Source organism: Harpegnathos saltator, unplaced genomic scaffold (genome assembly GCF_003227715.2).
Source record: "Harpegnathos saltator strain DR-91 unplaced genomic scaffold, Hsal_v8.6 scaffold126, whole genome shotgun sequence".
Lineage (NCBI taxonomy): Eukaryota > Metazoa > Arthropoda > Insecta > Hymenoptera > Formicidae > Harpegnathos > Harpegnathos saltator.
Window position 1 is genome coordinate 404,439 of NW_020229902.1, and position 20,562 is coordinate 425,000.

The 20,562-nt window shown below is 39.5% G+C and overlaps 3 protein-coding genes across 3 annotated transcripts in view; 2 read left to right on the forward strand and 1 right to left on the reverse strand.

Moving 5' to 3' along the window:
• Window positions 1–2,670: 2,670 nt before the first annotated feature.
• CycY (cyclin Y) lies at window positions 2,671–5,949 on the reverse strand. Its single transcript, XM_011148408.3, has 4 exons — window positions 4,855–5,949; window positions 4,567–4,787; window positions 4,104–4,390; window positions 2,671–3,989 (listed from the first exon to the last, which is right to left on the reverse strand). The coding sequence occupies exons 1-4, from the start codon at window positions 5,084–5,086 to the stop codon at window positions 3,701–3,703; spliced, it is 1,029 nt and encodes a 342-aa protein (XP_011146710.1). The 5' UTR covers window positions 5,087–5,949; the 3' UTR covers window positions 2,671–3,700.
• A 1,505-nt stretch (window positions 5,950–7,454) lies between these two features.
• Window positions 7,455–10,469, forward strand: Mcad (Medium-chain acyl-CoA dehydrogenase). The gene is made up of 10 exons (XM_011148409.3): window positions 7,455–7,663; window positions 7,875–7,953; window positions 8,364–8,531; window positions 8,658–8,758; window positions 8,954–9,034; window positions 9,112–9,242; window positions 9,418–9,526; window positions 9,621–9,761; window positions 9,836–10,111; window positions 10,198–10,469. The coding sequence occupies exons 1-10, from the start codon at window positions 7,649–7,651 to the stop codon at window positions 10,348–10,350; spliced, it is 1,254 nt and encodes a 417-aa protein (XP_011146711.1). The 5' UTR covers window positions 7,455–7,648; the 3' UTR covers window positions 10,351–10,469.
• Window positions 10,470–12,260: 1,791 nt separating this feature from the next.
• LOC105187541 (ell-associated factor Eaf) overlaps window positions 12,261–20,562 on the forward strand; it is an 84,040-nt gene continuing 75,738 nt past the window's right edge. The window contains exons 1-2 of the mRNA XM_025306573.1: window positions 12,261–13,482; window positions 13,754–14,151. Coding sequence (XP_025162358.1) covers window positions 13,839–14,151 — 313 coding nt within the window. The 5' untranslated portion in view covers window positions 12,261–13,482; window positions 13,754–13,838. The remainder of the gene's footprint in view (window positions 13,483–13,753; window positions 14,152–20,562) is intronic.

A 20,562-nucleotide genomic window follows, 5' to 3' on the forward strand; every position in this document is an offset into this window, starting at 1 on the left:
TCTTCTGCAGAAAAGCTCACGTTTTATACATTCTTACCGTTGTATGTACGCCCATATATCACTCTTTACGCACCGTGCAACCTTTCACTTCGAGTTGATGATACAGCGTTAAAATCGAAATATTAAAAGTACTAATATTTTTACATATCCGAGAGAACGCACTTTGCATGCAACAGTTACGTGAAAGCGCTGTGTTTAAGCGGCAGCGTCAATTTATAAACGTAAATCGTACAGATCACTACGATTAAAAATCATTTTGCTCTTGGCTAAACAGGGAGAGAATGCAGCCGAGTATCAATTTCACCAGTTTTACAATATATCCGTAACAACCAGACGGTAAAATTACTCACAGCAAAATTAGACGGGTACGTTTTCCGCAGGTCGTATATATGTAAAACGATCATTAATGTATCGGTATATATAGCTATTTATCACAAATTCATATTATAAAAGCATCGGTCACAATATGTATTAACATAGTGCTTATTATACGAAGTAAAGAATCGCAGGATCCTATACAGACACTAGGATGGAAGACTTAAAGGCGGCACCACCAAGGTATCGCCTTCAAGCGTAAAATGTTCTGCCGTTCGAGCAACTAGTAACAGAGCGGTACGATTTATGATACACGTTTACGAATCTTATACGAGCTCGGCAATTTATTTACAGGACGCAATAAGACTCGAAGATTGTCTTTATAATGAATCTCTATTTTATAAAAATAGTCATGCGCGAGAGAATTTGTAAGATTTATGTCTCGTCGGGAAATCAGAACGCGAAACGAACAAAGATCGTGCTGCGGAGCACACGTATTCTTTTTTGCAGTTACACAGTTTATACAATGTAAAATTCGTTCTTCTTTTTCGTCTTCTCACGACATTTTGGCATCGCACAGTGTATGTTCGCTCGATCGAGTCGTGTCGGACGCGCTTCCGCGGACGTAGTGCGTCATGCATGCGTGGGGCTATCTAATCCTCGTAATACACGTAAAAATAGATTTTTATAAATCGGTTGGCTGAAAGAAATTTTATAATCTGGACAGAAATGTTGCAGATATGTTACACTACGCTTACATACCATCCAGTACCACTATACATCGCATCGAAAATCGGGAACGTACGTCATTTGTATCCTTTCTTTCGTCGCATATGTTGGACTCGACAGTCGCTGTATTGTAAATCCCAGTTTCAACAATACTTCGACTCTCGCGACTATAATAAAATATAAAAATAATAATGAATTGTAAATCGTTTCGTAACGGCCATTCCGCGAGAGAATTCAACGGAATTTCGTATTACACTTTATAATCCTTAACGGATATATATATTTATGTATAACCAGTCCGTACGCGAGATAAAGACTATCTTATATTTAAATTTCTAAACTGGTAGGTACAAAATATGAAATTATCGTACACAAGTCAGTTAGTGGCGTATGATACACGATTAATAGTACATTAATGATATTAATTTGACCTTGGTCATACGTGTAAAAATGTAAGTATAATACAATCTCTAGGTATCTTTTTTTCTCTTTTTCTTTTAGCGAGTGCACTTCTCAATGATCTCTTTGGAAGATTCAATTATGCTGTTTATGCAACAAATATCTCGATCACGTATAATTCTCAGACTATTAAATTAAATATTAAATATTCATGTTTAATTCGTGTTTAAACGATTCACGCGCGTATACAAAGCATTTAAATTTAGACTTTCTTGCAGCGATGTTACGGCCATGTATAATTACATCTTGATATTGTATACATTATATCTTAATAAATGTATTCATATAAAGTATCTAAAACACTAATGCGTATTGCAATATCTGTGAAAAGAAGCAAAAACGAATAAACAAGAGGACGTGATATCAAGAGTTGGCTTTTTTTGAATAATTCCAATGTACAGTATATATATATATATGTGTGTGCGTGTGTGTGTGTGTGTGTGTGTGTGTGTGTGTAATCTGCAATTAAATATAACATTCGATTATCAACAAACTGAACATTTAAGTTTTACAATAAAGATGCAATCCTGATATTATGGCTTATCTTTAATCTTGCGCATTATCTAGTTATAAATTTATGGAAGTAGCGCCATATAAAAGCAATCGTTCAGATTAATTTATCATGCCTTTCATTCCTAACAAGCTATAAAGGCTGATTTGCTAATGTTTACACTACCATATACTTATTATATTATATGTAAATGGTGTTCTTGCTATGTATGTACTATTATCCAAAATACACGAATCGTCAATTGAAATACGATGCTCCAAATTAATCGAGTACTGCGCGCAGCAACGCGAACTTCTCACATGAAAATTCATGAATTCCATTTGACATTTGATTGAAGGTGACTTTAAAGTAATTTTAATGCGGCTTTTCACGCTGAGCAACGAAAGTAAATGAAGTAATGTAAATGAAACAATGTGTACTTACATTATATTATTGTATATATATATAAATCCGTAACAATTTTATACCTTTATCTTTCACAATAAATATAATAGTAAGACACACAAATATAAGCAATATATTGATATACTTGAAATAATTTAAATATATCAAGATATACATACATACATACACACATGTGTGTATATATTATATATATATATATATGTATATATATATATATACACACACACACACACATATATGCATTATACCTTCGCTTTGCAAATTTTTAATTGGAGTATCTTGTAGTAAGTTACGTATATGTTATGACGAATAACGATAATTTTATTCGAAGCATGCTGCATATTTTCGCTTGTTTAGAATGTTATTAGTAAATCAGCCGTAACTTTGATTCTTAATAGATTCAGTCAATATATAAAATGCTTTGGATAATGAATAGTTGACTAATATATATCACAAGTTATTTTCTCTTTCATATAAGAGGACAATACACAGATAATGCTAAGGGACTAAAACTTTTTTTCTTCGATAATATACTTCATTCGTATGTTTTATAATTATATTCGCATCGTAAGGTCCCGGACTGACAGAATCTTTCATATGTAAGCTATAGAGATATATTAATACTGCTTGACCGATAAGATTAATACATCTCGAGTTTTATGTAATTAGTGTAACACACGTTTAATCAAACTATTAGAAATTTTTTTAATTGAAAAGGGAATTTAATTTGGAATTTTCTCCTGTTAGAGCGTATATATTCTTTACTTTCTTAACGCGGATAATGAGAGTGAGTGATTCACTGAAAAGTGACAACAAATCGATATAATATCTACAGGTATAATTACCTGTTATGATTTTAGCGTAAATTTAAGTCAGTTGTAAACCAAATCGGTGGTAGAAGGTTCTTCGTTATGGTACAACTTAGCAATACACCACGTAGTATATGTAATGTTTTTAACATCTAGCTCGGACAATATGTAAAACAGCGGTCCTAAGATGACTCTATTATTTGTGTGATGTATATAATACATCGAATATCAATCCATATTAATTAAATAGAGGCGCAACGTAAGTGTTTGGCAATCCAAACAATTCCTTTTTAAGGAAAGAGATTAAAAATTATTCGGTAATAATGATGTTTTTACGCGAAAGTCCACGTGTACTTCCATTTAAAATATGAATAGTAATCATACATTTGCCTATACAGGGTGTTTAAAAAAAAAGTTGTAGACACTGAGAACAGGTATGAACACCCTTGTATATGCTTATATCCGTAGATGTTTAAGATAAAATAGCGATGCTACGTCTAGGTCCGCCTATGCATACATTGTCTAAACTGGACCATTTTTTAACACCAGTACGTAGAGCTACGGCTGTAACTTTATCCTCGTAGACTCTGGACATAGCTTCTAATTTCTGCGCCTTTTCTTTACTAAGAGGTTCACTAGGGAATGTTAATTCGTTTGCTTCCGCAAGTGTACGAAGATCGAAGTAATATTTGGCATATACACTCGAAGGAACATTTATGTTGAATTGCAACATTTCCAAAAATTGTCTCTCCAATTCGTTCCTGTATAACAATCAGACAGAAGTGGGTTCAATACGTGCGTAATTTCTTGTATCATCTTTAAAAGAATATATTAAGTGAAATAATGTGTCAAAATAATTAAAATCAGGAGCTTACATGTCTTCTACAGTGATGTCTTTCAGTATTTGACAATAATCTACGTTCCACACTGCCTGATCATCCCAGACTTTAGATGCCAATAAAATAGCTCCTAATACTATCCGTTTCCAGTTAGCTGGTGTTATATCTATTTCTGCATAAGTAAGTAGGCGTTCTAAGTAAACCAATGTTATAATGGCACATTCAGCTGTCAGCTGAGCGGCATTAAACAAAGTTCTCACAAATTTATAGATTTGTTTGTGCTCTGGATTATGTTTGTCATAATCATCTGAAACACCATCTCTCTGAAAAAGAAACATTAATGATATAGAAAAACCCGTTTTACTGAGAAAATTATGTGTATACCTTTGCACCCATAAATTATATTACATAAATAAAATGAATAAAATATAGAAATAAAGATAAAATCAAAATTAACTATCATATGCAAATAATATGTACATTTTTCTTCTCAAATTACCGTTAATGGATGGAGTTTCTCGTCAAATATATCAATCTGTCGCTGCGAAGTTCTATTCTTAATATGGTAATAAACAGCTAAGGCAACGCATTTGACGGTATTTTTTAAATTAGGTTGTGAGACTGTGCTGTCATCTAGATATATTGTACTGCAGCTACTACTTTTCTTTAAAGGCCTTGTATCCGCTATCTGATGTTGACTCTTTTTCCTCACCATGCCATCTAAAACAAGGTTAAATCAGATACCTTGCTCCAAATCTGTTTCCTCTGTAATTAGTGCGACACTTACTCTCTATGGCTTGCTTTGACCGTTCCATAAAAATAGTTCCTGCGCAAGGATGCAACGACGGATCTGAGTCCCAGTCTTCTGGCTCACGTTCACTGATATGTTGCAAATTATTAATGCTAATTCCACCTTCAGGCAAATGTTCCTCCAGGTTGCGAGTAGTACCTTCGGAGCCTGGTTCCTTGCGTCCACTTTGTGGACTAGAGTAGACACAGCAACTATTTTTGTTCCCCATGTTTCCATGTAAATTCTACTACCAGCCAATGCTCGCTCTATCGCGCTTCGCGTTACGTTTACGTTTAGTCTTAATGTATGCGGAGGAATCAGGCCGCGACAATCGAATCTGTAATGTATGATTGTACGATTGTGGCTCGACGATGGGGATACCTGCTGCTCACATTTCGTTGTTTAATAATGATCAGCTGACAGGGCCGTTTGTACGATTGACGTGATAGGTTCCGCACGTCTGGTTCATGTCGGCGATGCTCGCCGTGCTCGCACACGTTGTAGGTAGCCTGCGAGAGACTTGGTGTGAGAAGGCCTCGTGCGATTACAACGTTTCTTCCCCTGAGTTTCTTGCCACGAAGAAGAACACTCTGTCGGATCGTGTGCTGTAAAATATTTATTCTACGACTGTCAGAGAATAAGGCGACAACGCCTCAAGACTGTGTTCGTGCCGGCCGAATCTGTCGTTTCCGTCTCTATGGTTAATCTTGAACTACACGATCGCGTGCAGCTGCGATTCGTGATACGGCTCATTGTTGTTGCGTGGCAATTCCATCCTTGCCGCACATTTACTCCGCTTCGGGCTTCGAACACTCCTCTGTGTGAGTCTCTAGGCGGACTGCGAACAACTTTGCGTTAACTTCCACTTACTTCACTACGTTACATGCCGACTCAAGTATGCATCAGGATTAGAATATGTATACTGGAAGGTAGGGAAGGGCGAAGTTTAACCAATGAATCAATTCGTTCTTTGTTAAAGAATCGACTGACCGAACTGAATCGATGTTTTCAAATTCGTTCAATCGCTACATCAATAGCTTTTTATCAATTAAACTTTACTGGCTTTTATTAACGTTTTGTTACAATTTAAAGCTTATAATGCATATAACAAACTCTGCTCGTTTCGTGCTAGATCGCATGCGATCTAGTAATATACTAGATACTATGTAACGCGTTTTGTATGGTGCATTTTTAGTAATTGACTAGTTCGTATTTAAGCGATCTAAAGCTCCGTTTACATAGCTTGCAGGACGTAGAAATTGACCAATCACAGTCGATCGTTTTCCTCATATTCGACTGTAATTGGTCAATTTCTGCGCCTGTGATCTGCGTTTGTGTGTGTAACCAATTGTTGCGTCCCGACATTCACTGCCGGTACTGAAAATACATGGTTTATGTCACGTATACTATAGATTTTCAACTGGCAGTGAATATTGAAACGCAGCCAATGGCCGCGTTCAGCAGAAATGCTGAACTGCTTACTAAGCGCTTAGTGATTATCGCTCCTGATTGGTTCATTCCCTTGGATTCGTTAAAGATCTAAAAGAACACTCCGATCATAGTTAACAATCACTAAGCGCTTAAAGGCTCGTCTACATTAGCTGTACGAGTAAGGCTGTAAGGCTGTAACGTAAGCTGTCAGCGAATGAAAATATTTCATTTCGTGTCTTGCAACCTTACAGCCTTAAGCCCCTTGCACAACGCCAGGCAACAGGCAATAAGAATAAAAATATACCAATCACAATAGATTATTCTTGCAATAGTCGATTGTGATTGGTCTATTTTTATTCTTATTGCTTGTTGCCTGGCATTGTGCAAGGGGCCTTACTCTTACAGCTAATGTAGACGAGCCTTGATAAGCAGCTTTGTCTGCTAAACGCGGCCATTGTAGACGGGCCGTAACATGTCCGCGTCATATGTATCACATCATCGATGATACTCGTTAAACTTTTCACTTAAACCGCGTATACCACTGTTAGTATGCGATATTGTAATTAATTTATACAAATTGCTTACGTATCGATCAATGAATCAATGAATATAATGAAATATTTTATGATGACATCTGTTTCTACTCAAAATATCAAATGGCCCGAATAGAAAAACGGCTCGGCACGGAACGTGTTAAACACATCTTCAGTTTTAACATTTCGTAAATTTATATTAACACAATCGTTCATTACGTGCATGAATAGTAGTAAAGTAACAAATATGATATATCTCGTTACCCTTTGACAATCATGTGCAGTCCATAGCGTTTTGAGCATTCATAGAACTTACAAACGCTAACGCTACCAATGTATCATCACGGAAGGAATAGCACTTAGGGCCGGTTTTTCCATTTTTCAAATAAGCTATCTCGTAATTTAGCTAATGGTTAAATTGCTAACTTGCGTCTTTCCATCTTTCGATAAAAATTATGTCTCTGATAAATGACTAGTTTTGAATGATGACGTTACCATTAATGACGTCATGATTGCGTTCGTAGCGCTATTTAGCTCCGCGAACAATTTTTATGCTGAATAGCATTAATAACGTCTTCCTAAGTGTACTTAATAACTTTTCGATACTACAGTGTTAGTAATTAATGTCAGAATACATCTGCAAAATATTCTCAATTAAAAATTTTTTATTCACTATCTCGAATAGATATATACCTTTTGCACTTTGATCTTTGTATAACGCTCATGTTATAAGTAGCTCGTTTTTGTGCGTCGTCATTCAGTTTATATCCGTACCGTGTACAGTAACAACATTGAGATAACATTGTCTTCACTGATAAAAAATCAATATGATGTTCAAGAAGGTACATGAGAGTTTAAAATTCGTTAGACTTATTTTATTTCTTACCATATAATCTTTATACTTACACTATGGTTATTAAGAAAGGAAGTTTGTGACAGTCAATGTAATTGACTGCTGAATGAACAGCTGTTCATATACAAGAATTCAGAATCTTGTGAAAATTAATACAAGCAAATTCTTCAGTATATAATTCATCATATGTCAATTTCCAGATGTTCAATCCTAGAATGTGCTTAAATATAATACGACCATTCTCAGCAGCTGCGGAAACAGTTAAAGGATTTAATTTAGGTTTGTACATATGTATTTCATGTATTTTATAAAGAGATATCATAAAAATATAATATGGAAATATATATATATATATATAATATGTAGAAATATTTATAGATTTTTAAAATTTCTTGAAATAAGAAGGCACATGATATAAATATAAACATATTTGTAAAAACCATTGATTCTCTATCCATAATTGATTTAAACACTTTGATGAATGATGTAAACTCAGATTTATTCTTTATATCCGCATTATTCCAAAGATATATTGCTGATAGTATTATGTAAGAAAATCTGCATCTTTTTTTGTATGAAAATTAAATAATTCAGAAATTATATAATTATACAATTATAAATATATCAATTTATATGTATATGTTGTAAAATATTTTTATCATATTTCTGGGCTAATCTGATTGTTTTAGAATTGTCTGATACTCAGAAAGAAATTCAAGAACTAGGACGAAAATTTACCAGAGAAGAGATTATACCAGTAGCTGCAGAGTATGATAAAAGTGGAAAATATCCATGGGATATTATTAAAAAAGCATGGAATGTTGGTCTTTTAAATCTACATATTCCACAAGATTATGGTATGTTTGTGGATTTATAATGTATAAAAAATATGAAATTTTATTACACATGAAACATGTATTAACTAGGAATGGAGATAATACTATCAATATTAAAATAAAATTCAAAATCAAAATTTGTCATAGGTGGTATAGAAAATGGTGTTTTTGATGGTTGCTTATTAGTAGAAGAACTTGGTTACGGCTGCACAGGAATAACAACTGCAATAGCAACAACAAATCTTGGAGTAAATTTTATTATACAAAATACTTCATATTTTTGCATCATAAAATTTTAATAACAATTTTTTTTTTAAAGAACTAATTCATTTTATTTTAGTAAAAATTTTGAATTATTATCTTTCAATTTTTACAAGACTGAGTATTTTAATTAAATGAATACGTAATATATTAATAAGATGTATTGAAATTCTTCTATTTAGCAAACTCCGGTTATCATTGCCGGAAACAAAGAACAACAAAAAAAATATCTTGGGAGATTAATAGAAGAGCCACATGTTACGGTAAACCTAAATATAAATTTGTGTAATACTTGAATTTATAATATAATAAATTATATTACATGATGTTACTTCTGTAGGCATATTGTGTTACTGAACCTGGTACAGGATCTGATGTAGCAGGTGTTAAAACTAAAGCTGAAAAGAAAGGGAAAGAATGGATACTCAATGGAACCAAGATGTGGATTACGAATGGTGGTGTTGCCAACTGGTATTGTAATAAATTTTGATTTTTGATGCACACACACACACAAACACACACACACATATATATATACACACTCTTCCTAACTATATTTTGCACATACATAAATGTACAAGTTTTAATTTTTGTAGACTTCTCAATCCCCTTTCTCTTCTCTTTTATATAATTATTTGTTACATAGGTATTTTGTTCTGGCAAGAACAAATCCTGATCCAAAAGCACCAGCTAGTAAAGCTTTTACAGGTTTCATTGTGGAACGTGATTGGCCTGGTGTGACTCCTGGTCGTAAGGTAATATCTGTTATCAAGTTCTGTTAAAAATTTAGTAAATATTCGCATTTTTTTCTTAATTTATATCGTTTGTCTTTTCATACAATTTCTCAAGGAAATAAACATGGGACAACGAGCATCCGACACACGAATGATAACGTTTGAAGACGTCCGCGTTCCTGAGGAGAATGTATTGTTTGGTGAAGGACAAGGTTTCACTATAGCTATGAAAACTTTTGACAGAACACGGCCAAGTGTAAATTTCCATTATCGACATTAAATGATGAATAAATATTGTATGAGATTTGATCTTCATTTTTCATACTGTAGGTTGCTGCAGCGTCAATTGGCTTAGCTCAGAGAGCTCTAGACGAAGCAATGAAATATGCGATGGAACGCAAAACTTTCGGCAAACCGATAGCGGAACATCAAGCTGTAGCTTTTATGTTAGCTGATATGGCTATTGGCGTCGAAACTGCCAGAATGGCGACAATGAAAGCAGCCTGGGCCACTGACAAAAATCTACCGAATGCCACTCCGCTTGCTAGTGTTGCAAAATGTTACGCTGCTGATGTAGCTAATAAATGTGCTACTGATGCTGTACAGGTAAATATACAGTAATGGCTTCAATGAAATTTATCTTTCTATGTATTCTTTTTGTGACATGTATATGGCAATATTTTCCTTCTCAGATTTATGGTGGTGCTGGTTTTAATACTGAATATCCAGTGGAAAAACTAATGCGCGATGCTAAAATTTTCCAAATATATGAAGGTACTGCACAAATACAAAGACTGATCATATCGCGCTACATTTTAGCTCAAAACAAACAAGCAAATAATTGAAGAAAAACGTGTATATTAAACTGATTTATACTCTATACACTTATGGTTTGTCACAAATGGTTTTATTACGTACAACATATGTATCAATATATAACATGATGCAAAGTGTTACATGATAATTTATCTGAATAATCTGAATAGTCTAGAATAATCTGATAATCTGAAAAGTATAGCATACAATTCATCAGTATCATGAATCAAAATCAAAATGAAGCAAATTTTTCCTTGTTGTATAATTATTACATTAGTAAAATGTTATTGTATAAAAAATTAAGATGATTTAATTTGATGATCGATGATTTTTTTTAATTTCCTAATAAGGTTTAATCTCAATAAGAAACAATTGCAATAATATATATTGGATGTTATGGATAGAATCATGGTGTGTACTTTGTACATATTTATTATGAAACATATTGTGTATCTATTATGTATAGTCGCAATGATATATAAATTATATATGGTTTTTCTAGTATTTTAAAATCTAAAATCTATTTTTTATATATAAATGTTAATATATATATATCCATATATTTTTGTATATTTAGATCGATTATAAATATACAAGTTGAAATATATTCTAATTTTGTAAGATTATACTGTACTTTTGTAAAACTATAACACAAGCTACTGAAAATAGTAAGAAAAATATAATTCTTTACAAGTTTTACTTTTAATTTTTCCATCATGATCATGAGTTTTCGTTTCCTACATGCGTAGATAAAATATTTAAGATGCATCTCAAGTTTTATGCAACTTCATTTAGAAAGCATTCGAATTAAAAATGCAATAAGATCAGAAATCGTAAAAGGTGTAGGAACGATCGCAAAGAACAGTACAAAGTACACTGAGAATCTATATAGAATTACACATCTAACTTTAATCAATATATCTCTATATCGCCTCAGTGAATATTTTACCGCACACTATTTTCATTCGTACTCTCATTTTGCCTTTCACCTTACTTTAGAATTAAATGAATGAAAAGTATATGAAAAATATTTGGAGCAATATCGTCTTTTTGTGAATCCTTGATACAATCTTAACTTCAATAATACGTGTAGTTGTTATCTACGAAGCAACAAAGATTGAAAAAGTACCTTAATCGATTCTCCGTCGCGAAAATTGCGTAACCATGGCTAATCGAGCTCTAACTCGCCGGTCAAAGGGTTAATCGTCGTTCGTATGTTTCCTCGTGCATCGCCGAGAATGCGTGGCTGAGGCGTTTGAACGTAGTCGACCGTTTCGAATCGAGCGCGCCCGTTAGCGAGAGGTGGCGCTGGCAGCGCCAAACGGGAGAGCGTTAGTCAAGTGCATTGTTCATTGAATACGGATTACCGCCGCATTATGTCCGTCAAGCCGTAGTTTTTTGCGCGGTTATATTTGGTGAAGTCGCGCGTGACGAGTTATGCAACGTACGCCGCGAAAGGGCGGCCCGCGCGGGGCGATCGGACGCCGCGGCAGCTGACCTACTTAAAGCGGCCAGCTATCGTCGTATCCGACGCGGCGGCAAATCGGCAGCAGCGACTCAGGAGGAGGTTCGTTGACAGATCTAGGCGAAAGAACGGCGAAAGGTCGCGTAACGACGTTTCGGTCGGCTGACCGGTCGATCGGTCGGTCGGCTCGCGAAATCGCGAATCGATGCTGACGACGGCTTACGACGAGGAGAGGGGGAGGACACATTTTGGAAATTGCGTCTTTCCGCGACAGCTCGCCGACGAGCCCAGTGCCGTAATCGGTGTGCAGCAGCACCCGTAACAAGGTGGTCGAGCAAACATTCGTTCGTTCGTTGGTTCCCTACCTAGACGAGAACTTTTTGTGATGTTTGACGACTCACTCTCTCTCTCTCTCTCTCTCTCTCTTTCTTTCTCTCTCTCTCTCTCTCTCTATCTTTCCATCTCTCTTTCCTTCTTTCACTCTCTCTTTATCTCTTTCACTCTTTCTCCCTTCCTCTATCATCTTTTTCTATTGATGATGTAGGACAACTTGTGCCGCGACAGCGTGTTGTCTGGAACGACGTGCACGAGCGAGTGATCAAGCGCCAGCATTCGCAAGATTACGTTCGCGCTTACGTTTTCCCTTTCGTTTGCCACTGCCGTACCTGTGCAGCGTAATGCCAGGCGCATGCAGCGCTCTCTTTCCCTCTCTTGTGTACACACACACACACACATACACACGTCGTAATCGTCAAAATGACACGCCAAGATGGTAATTCCGCGTGATGCAAATTGGTGTGTGGCGATGCGCGCGTACAGCTGAGAATTATCACGCTCACGTGACTCCGTCTTCGGTTATCGCGACCGATACTACAGTCGCGGTTGGCACGCGGACGATCTTCGAACCTGTCGCCTCTCCGCGTCTCGAATCCGCATAAAAAACGCGCTCACAGCGCCGGTTCCCGATCGCGAGGCTAAAATCACTCGTCCTTCACCGTGAGCACAGCGTCGGCTCGAGAACGAACGGAGAATCCGGTTGGCAATATTTCTCCCTAGTGAGAAGTACGCGGCATGCGGGCGTGCGGTACGCGTGGCGACCACGTACGCGAAGTACTACGGCCCTGCGGTTCTCGCGCTGTCAGAGCGCGACAGTGCGCCGGACGCTCGCTTGACTAAGGGAGTGTCCGTGCCGATGCAAAGTGTAAGTGAAGTGGCCTACAGACCTACATTTGTCTAACGTTCCATTTTTTTACGGGCCGGACTGACAGGAGGTTAACAATCCGCGTGCGAGGTACCTCTTTTCCGTAAGCGTGGCGTGTGCGTGCGCGTGCGATGTCGTCGTCTTACGACGATATACCGTCGTTCGGCTGAAGGCAAGACAGAGAAAGAGAAAGCGAAGAGTGAACGAGCGAGCAAGTAAGCGAGGCAGTGGTGCAGTTTTGGTACGCTGTTGTCGGACACGGCGCTCTGACCGGCGCGCGGGGTGGTAGTAGTAAAAAAGGGAGAGCGAGGGAGAGACAGAGAGAGAGAGAGAGAGAGAGAGAGACAGCTCGGACGTGCGCGAGCGTGGTAGAGAAGACGGGGACCGGTGGCGCGAGAGAGAGAGAGAGAGAGAGAGAGAGAGAGAGAGAGAGAGAGAGAGAGAGAGAGAGAGAAGAGGAGAACGATAGGAAGACGTGCGAGCGAGACATCGAAGGTGAGAGTGAGAGAGAGGGAGAAAAAGAGAGCGAGCGAGCGAGCGAATGAGTGAGTGAGTGAGTGAGTGAGTGAGTGAGTGAGTGAGTGAGTGAGTGAGTGAGTGAATGAGTGAGAGAGAAAGGGAGAGGAGGTACGTGAACGGAACGAGACGGAATCGCGTGAGGAGAGAAAGAGAGTGAGAGTGAGAACAAGAGAAAGGGGGAAAGAGAAAGAGAGAGAGAGAGAGAGAAGGAGCGCGTAAAAGAGTGTAGGTGTTCTCTTCCGAGGAGAAGAGAGAGCGCGTGTGCTCGTCGTGACGACGTACAGGAGGAGGGACTCGTGTCTGTCTATCCGTCTGTCTGTCCGTCTGCTGGAATGCACGAGGGCCGAATGGCTACGGGTACGGGGGAGAGCGGGGAAGAGCCCGCGACGGTCCTCGACAACAACAGCACCGGCATCGCGACGACAGCCCCTATCACGGAATCGTCCACGTCGTCCTCCTCCTCTGCCGCGACTGTGCCGACGATCCTGACGGAGAGTACCGCTACGAGCGCCGGTAACCTGCCCTTGACGGGATCCCAACAACAGAGCCTGCATCAGGTGCATCCGCAGCATCAACAGACGCAACAACAGCAACTGCGACCGAGGGTCAGCTTGATTAGCGACGTGGCCGCCAGTGATGTCGCAGGTAACCTCAATGGCTCAATGCTCTATGCTCTTTGATGCCTTTGTGTTGCTAATGTGCCGCTTGCCAAATTTCCTTCTTCTGCCTTCTCTCTGGCTCTCTTTCTCGCTCTGTTTCCTCGATCTGCCGTTTCGTCTCTCTCTCTCTCTCTCTCTCTCTTTCTCTCTCTCTCTCTCTCTCTCTCTCTCTCTCTCTCTCCCCCTCTCTCCCTCTCTCTCCCCCCTCCCCCTCTCTCTCTATCTATCTCTCCTCTCTTTCGTCCTCCCTCCCTCTTTGCCCCCCTCTCATTCTCGTTTTTCCCTTTTTTACCGGTCTGCCACTCTCCTTTCCGCCTCGCGTATTTTCTGTCTCACATCCTCCGTTCAGCAGTCGTTCCCTCTCTATATTCTGCCTCCTCTTCCATCTCCTGCTTCTCTTTCTCTTTCCCCACTTGGATCCCCGACGTTTGTTGCATCGCGCACGCTCTTCCTCGAGCTGATTCGATAAACGTATAACCTACTTCCGAGTCTACAGGTACTCGGCCAGATACGCGCGTTATTTTGCGTTAGACAAAAGTAACCGTGTTCCACTTTGATATCTCGAACCGTCAATGTTGTCTAAACTACGCGCGGATAGCAGAGAAAACGCTACTAAGAGACGTCCAAAGTATATCTAACCTCGAAATTAAAACGTCTCGTGTGTGTGTGTGTGTGTGTGTGAGATATTCTTTGACTTTCTCGCGTTACATTTGTGGAGAAACGAATTGAATTTTACCTCAATATTATAATTTTTTTTATTTATTTATTTTTTTTATTAGAAAACCACGCTAGTAATTTATTTTATATATTTTATATATTTTTATATATTTCATGTAACGATTAAGAATCTCCATAACATGTCGGTTGTTTTTGATATCGAAGCATGCACTGTAATTTGCGTGTTGTATATCACACCCAAATCGCGCGCAGATTTTCCGTTCTTTGTTCCGTTCTGCGCGCGCGCGGACAAGAGGAAACGATCTCTCGGATGTCGAAGTGGCATATCGTCGAAGCCATGCAACGCTCGTCACTCGTCGATACGGATTCAACGTCCGCGATAAATTCGCTTAACGCGTTCGAGCGATTCGATTCCCTCCGAGCGAGCATCTGCTCGCGATTAGCCGCGAACGTTACATCGTATGCCGCGCAGATAGAGCAGCGACACGATCTCTCGTAATCCACGAGAGCCGCGTGCGTGTTTCGAGTCAGAGTTGCTCCGTGCAACGTCGTAGGGCAACGCTGAACGAGACGTCTCGGCGAGAATTCCAAAGTCAAGCGGCGAAACTTCGCGAGCTCGCCCGTTCCGCCTGCCTGTCTGTCCATCCGTCGTTTCGAATTTAGAACAGACAGCGTTCAAACGGTTCTTTATGGTTGCTGTTGTTGCCGGTGCCGGTGCCGCTGCGCCGACCCTTCGTGGATAAAATAGCGGTTCGTCGAAACGAGACTCTCGCGGCTGTCTTTATTTACATCGCTCCTTCTCTCCACTCAATTTAGTCTTTATATCTTTCCCGCGTTCTACCTTTGCCCCCCCCCTCCCTCCTCTGCGACGGAAGAGACGAATGTTTCTTTTCTGAATCGATATCGTGTCGGTTTAATTGTCCTTCCCACATAACCGTTTCTCTTGCTACCTTTTTTCTTATCTCTCTTTTTTCTCCCCCCCCCCCCCTCTCTCTCTCTCTCTCTCTCTCTCTCTCTCTCTCTCTCTCTCTCTTGTTCTCCTGCTACCATTTTCCCGACATATATTATTTCTTTGTTATCTCGTTTTGTTTATTCATTAAGACGAAATGAGGCAGTGTTCCGCGACATTCGTCTGCAAAAGTGTTTAACGAACGTAACGACTAAATATTGTACTAAATATTTCAAGTAGGGTAGACCGAGACATTTTCTCGAGAAGAGAGTTGAAGGCGGTACCGGGGGATGCGTAGAGCAGAGCAATAAGTATGCGAAGTCGATCATTTTGGCATATGGGTTAGCAAAAAAAGAAAGAAAAGAAAGAAAGGTCTCTTGACTAATAACCGAAATTTCCGACATGTTTGTTAAATGTGTGCATTTGTGAGAATGAAAAATAAATCGATCAGCTTTATCTTTGCGACTTTTTCTTACACTCGCTTCGCTTTTCCATTCGTTCCAGCCAAGCCTGCTCCAGTCCGCCTAAATGTCTCCTGTCCGCTCCATTTTAGCCAAGTCTAACGGATATTACGCTATTCTAAGAGGAAATGCTTCTAAGACGCTTTCTAAGCGAGACACCTTGTGCTTTTCTATTTGTCGCGTGAGGAAAAATATTCCCCTACGAGGGGTTGGGAATTTGCAAATATTGAGCGTCTCGCCCACAGAGCGCATATTCGACACTCGTCTCGGTGCATACATCGGTATGCGATGAATTGTGTGCGATCTACTGATACGGTATTAATGCGTAATTAGGGTAGCATCGATCGCCTCCGCACGTTCGATCGCACATGTTTAGGTAATTCCTCGCCGGTCTATATCTCACCATTGCGATCTCACCATTGCGATGCTCGAGAGAGCTACGTTACCGCACCGTATTTCCGCGATTATTAACGACGATAGGCGATATATATCTCATCGTTATTAGTAACTTGTTACGCGGGTAATGAAGATCCCACGAATAATGAGAGGAAGTATCACTCGGCGTTGCTCTCCAGCGCTAAACACTGTTTGGAAAAAAAAAAAGGAAGAGCAACCCGAGTCGAAGTTGCGTACGTTAACGTAAGTAAGCTCCACTGAGAGAGAGAGAGAGAGAGAGAGAGAGAGAGAGAGAGAGAGAGAGAGAGAGAGAGAGAGAGAGAGAGAGAGAGAGAGAGAGCGAGAGCTTAAAGGATCAATGAAGAATCTCGACATATATAACATTGTGCAAGTTGTCGTCGTTCTATTCTGACACCACGAATGTTTGTTGTGGTGTTGTGACACCACGGCCGTTTTCTCCACGTTAAAGTTCGAAGAAAGACGCTCTTTCATATAATATTTATTCATCTCAACATGCTACCTGCATTCCATCTGTGCTGTTAATTTCAATGAGCAATATATTGTGTGTCTTTCTTAACTGCAGATGGAGCAGGGATATGAGCGAATGATAATAAATGAATACGCGACGAAATTAACGGGTAAACAGGGTCAACTCTTATTCCTAATATACTCTTATCAATTTTTTTCATCACGTTAAGAAATTTCGATCGGATTTAGAGGTTCTGAAAGAGTGAAAGGGGAAATGGTCAAGGCGAAGCTAACACTTTTCTCTGTCCTCTGAATAAAGGTACGCGCTAATAGAAATTGACATTAAATTCCAAGGCCAGTGTTTATAATCGCGTATATTATTTACGATTATTTTGAAAGCGATTATTTTGAAATTAATTGAATATTCAAAGACTGTTGTTCGGTTTGTTTGGTCCGACGTTTCTTGCTATCTTAAATAACTATGTGTATAAATAGACGAATAGTCCGAGATTCGTAACGCCGTGTCTATCGAATAATGTGACCCAGTTTTAATTCCGGTCCAAATTTCGACACGACCATCTCTCCTCACTCTCGCTGCGTCCGCTCATAATCAACGATTTCGCATACCTGGAGATACACGTTGCGTCAGTAGCGGCGTCCGACGTCCTGCGTCCACCTGGCTTCCCGGCGCAGCATCCTGGCTCCCGGTTGCTCCGTTGCGACATTCGGGACGCTTCCTCGTGGCACTGACACTGACACTGGCATTGACACTCGCACAGACCCGACCCGGCCGCCTCGATCGGAGGAACACGTGTTAATTAGCGCGGCGCCGGCGAGAGTCCGATAAGACGTCGCAAGAACCGGCGAGATATTCCGATCGGCCGTGCGCGCGCGCGCCGATCAAATTGTCGCGTTCGCCGGCCCGGGACACAATAACATACCTTCGCGAAAAAGCACGCGACGCAGAAGTACGAAAACATAGAAGAAAGAGAAAAAGATGGGCCGAAGATCACAACAGTCATCGCTATCAAAACAATCCGGACCTTCATAGCGGTCAATGTTACTTTCATTAAGTTTCGAGGCGGCGAGCGACGCGCACATATCGCGCGCGTATCGTGCGGCGTACGTGAGTTATTACGCATTTGCCGAGGCGGGATTTCGTCGTCTCGTGAAACGTTTAATCGAGCCCTCGCGTTCATCGGCATTATGTTCATCAACGCGCATCATTAGCATTATCGATCGCATCTATCTAACGCCCAGTGTCAGTGCCGTGACAGAGCAGTCGGCCAGCCAGGATGCCAGAATCAGGAAGGCCGTAGGACTGCGGAACGCGGCCAGCGCTGCCTTACGTATTCCCAGGTGAGTGGAATTATTTGTCACACGGAGATCTGTCACTTTAGCGAGCGTTTCAGCGAGGCACCCGACTCGAAATTTCGGCAATTCGGCATTCATGTCCTGTCGTCATTAGACAAAGATATTCTAGCTCGAGCAAATTTCTGATCGCTCGGCAATCTATACGTATACTCATATTTCTCAGAAAGAAGAAACATTGATCTCTGAATGATCAGATAACGTTCCGCGTATATAAACCTGTAGTTAAAAATCGCGCTTTTGATGAGAAGCAGCAAATAATTTGTGGCTGTGAATGTTGCTTTTAGAATCTAGCATTCACAGATTCACAAGCGTTGATATCTAGGACTGGATAACGCCCCTTCAGTCGCATCGCAGATACGCACGCTGATTATTGCACACAAGTGCTCATTTTTGCCGTAACGACTCTTTCCTTTCGGTCCTCTCGAACATCCAAGTCCCATCGAAATTTTCAACATTGATAAAAAATGATAAATCATAAATCAAGAAAATTTGTCGTCCTGCTTACCCTCCCCCCCCCATTAGTCCCATTGTTTATTTTCATGTTAATTATTTAACGTTTGCTTTCCTCTTATCCGCGGCTCAACGGAGAAAAAAGTTATGTAATTCAATACACTGCCAACTGAAGTGAAGGAAAACGGAGAGAGAGAGAGCATTGTAGAAACAATCGAATATTAAGTGATTTTTTCTTGAGGCATCAGCGCGTAGAAAACGAGAGTAGATGATGCAATTCGTTGTACAAAGATAAGACGATAGAGAATAGAATGAACATTTCGACTCGGGAATTTGCATAGACTCACGGTCTTGTCACAACGAAAACTTTATTACTCTCTCATTATCGACTACGTACGATCTGAATAATGAGTACATTACCGTTATTACGATAGCGCACGTGTAACGGCGTGTATCGACGGCTCCAACTCTTTAACGTCTACTGCTAACTATAGTTACCAGAAACGCATTTAAGAATCCTAGGAGGACTAAGAATGAATAACTTAGTCAAAAAAGGAGATATTTTTGTTTTCTTTGCACCACTGTAAAGGTGAATTCTTCTTCTAAAAAATGGTATATAGATTGTATGTAGATTCGGTTTAGTCTGTTTTCAGCTCAATTTTAATGACGACATGTTTTGTCAAATTCCAAGCAGGCATAGTTAGCATTGTTACTGACATCTAGAAGTGCACTAATAAATGAATAGATTGGTATCTGTTATAATTTTATACATTTGGAAGCTTTCTCAGTTGCAAAATGTGAGATTAAAAGAATACAGAAATTCAAAATGGCGAATCCAGAATGGCGGACACGAAAATGAAGAGATCAATCTATTTTCGTGGAACCTGATGACCTACAGTTTTTTATGCGGCGAAAAATGAAGGGACGATTGACTATCTAAATGGTGATCTATAAAATATTCTTCTGAAATAGTAAGCTTTGACGCTCTGAATGATAAACTTCACTCACAAATATAGTAAAGTTTCAGCTGAAAAATGTCAAGCTGACTATCAGAGTGATGTCGTATAGATTACCCTTCATTTTTCTCTCCGTATAGGTTGTTCATTTCGTATATGCTTTTAGGATCCAAGTCATATTTACCAATAAACAAAAAACGAACGATAAAAAAAAACCAATATAAAATTCTGATATTTTTTCGGTTATCGCTACCTACAGTCTCAGTTGAAAAACACTCAAGTTTTATTTTTAAAACACTTATAAAAAAGTCGGGCGTTAAAGGGTCAAACGGAATCTCGCTCGTATCGCGGAGGTGTGTAACAGACGGATGACCAGCCGCGCTCGAATTTATTCGCGCGAAATCTGTATGCGACACGGTCGCGAATTAAAGTGGATAATTAGTGTCACGGAGGCGTCCACTTTGTGACTTGTCTCCGTTCCGCTTTCCGAGACGACGATCAAACGGTTGAAGGCGCGCGCTCGACGTTGATAGCGGCGCTTACCATTTCCGAAATGATGACGGCGGAAAAGTCTAGCGTTTATCCTAAAAAGACTCTCGATGGCTTATCTTACAGATTACGATATTATTATCTACGTATAGCTATTCGCTTTCTGTCGAAATTAT

Bases quoted from the DNA above. Each gene is read 5' to 3' on its own strand.
- CycY (XM_011148408.3), bottom strand. From the start codon at position 5,086: ATGGGGAACAAAAATAGTTGCTGTGTCTACTCTAGTCCACAAAGTGGA. The intron at 4,391-4,566 runs GTAATTTGAGAA...TTTCTTTTTCAG, and splicing joins AGAAACTCCATCCATTAACG to AGAGATGGTGTTTCAGATGA. The intron at 3,990-4,103 runs GTAAGCTCCTGA...ATTGTTATACAG, and splicing joins GACATCACTGTAGAAGACAT to GAACGAATTGGAGAGACAAT.
- Mcad (XM_011148409.3), top strand. The intron at 7,954-8,363 runs GTTTGTACATAT...TGATTGTTTTAG, and splicing joins AGTTAAAGGATTTAATTTAG to AATTGTCTGATACTCAGAAA. The intron at 9,243-9,417 runs GTATTGTAATAA...TTTGTTACATAG, and splicing joins AATGGTGGTGTTGCCAACTG to GTATTTTGTTCTGGCAAGAA.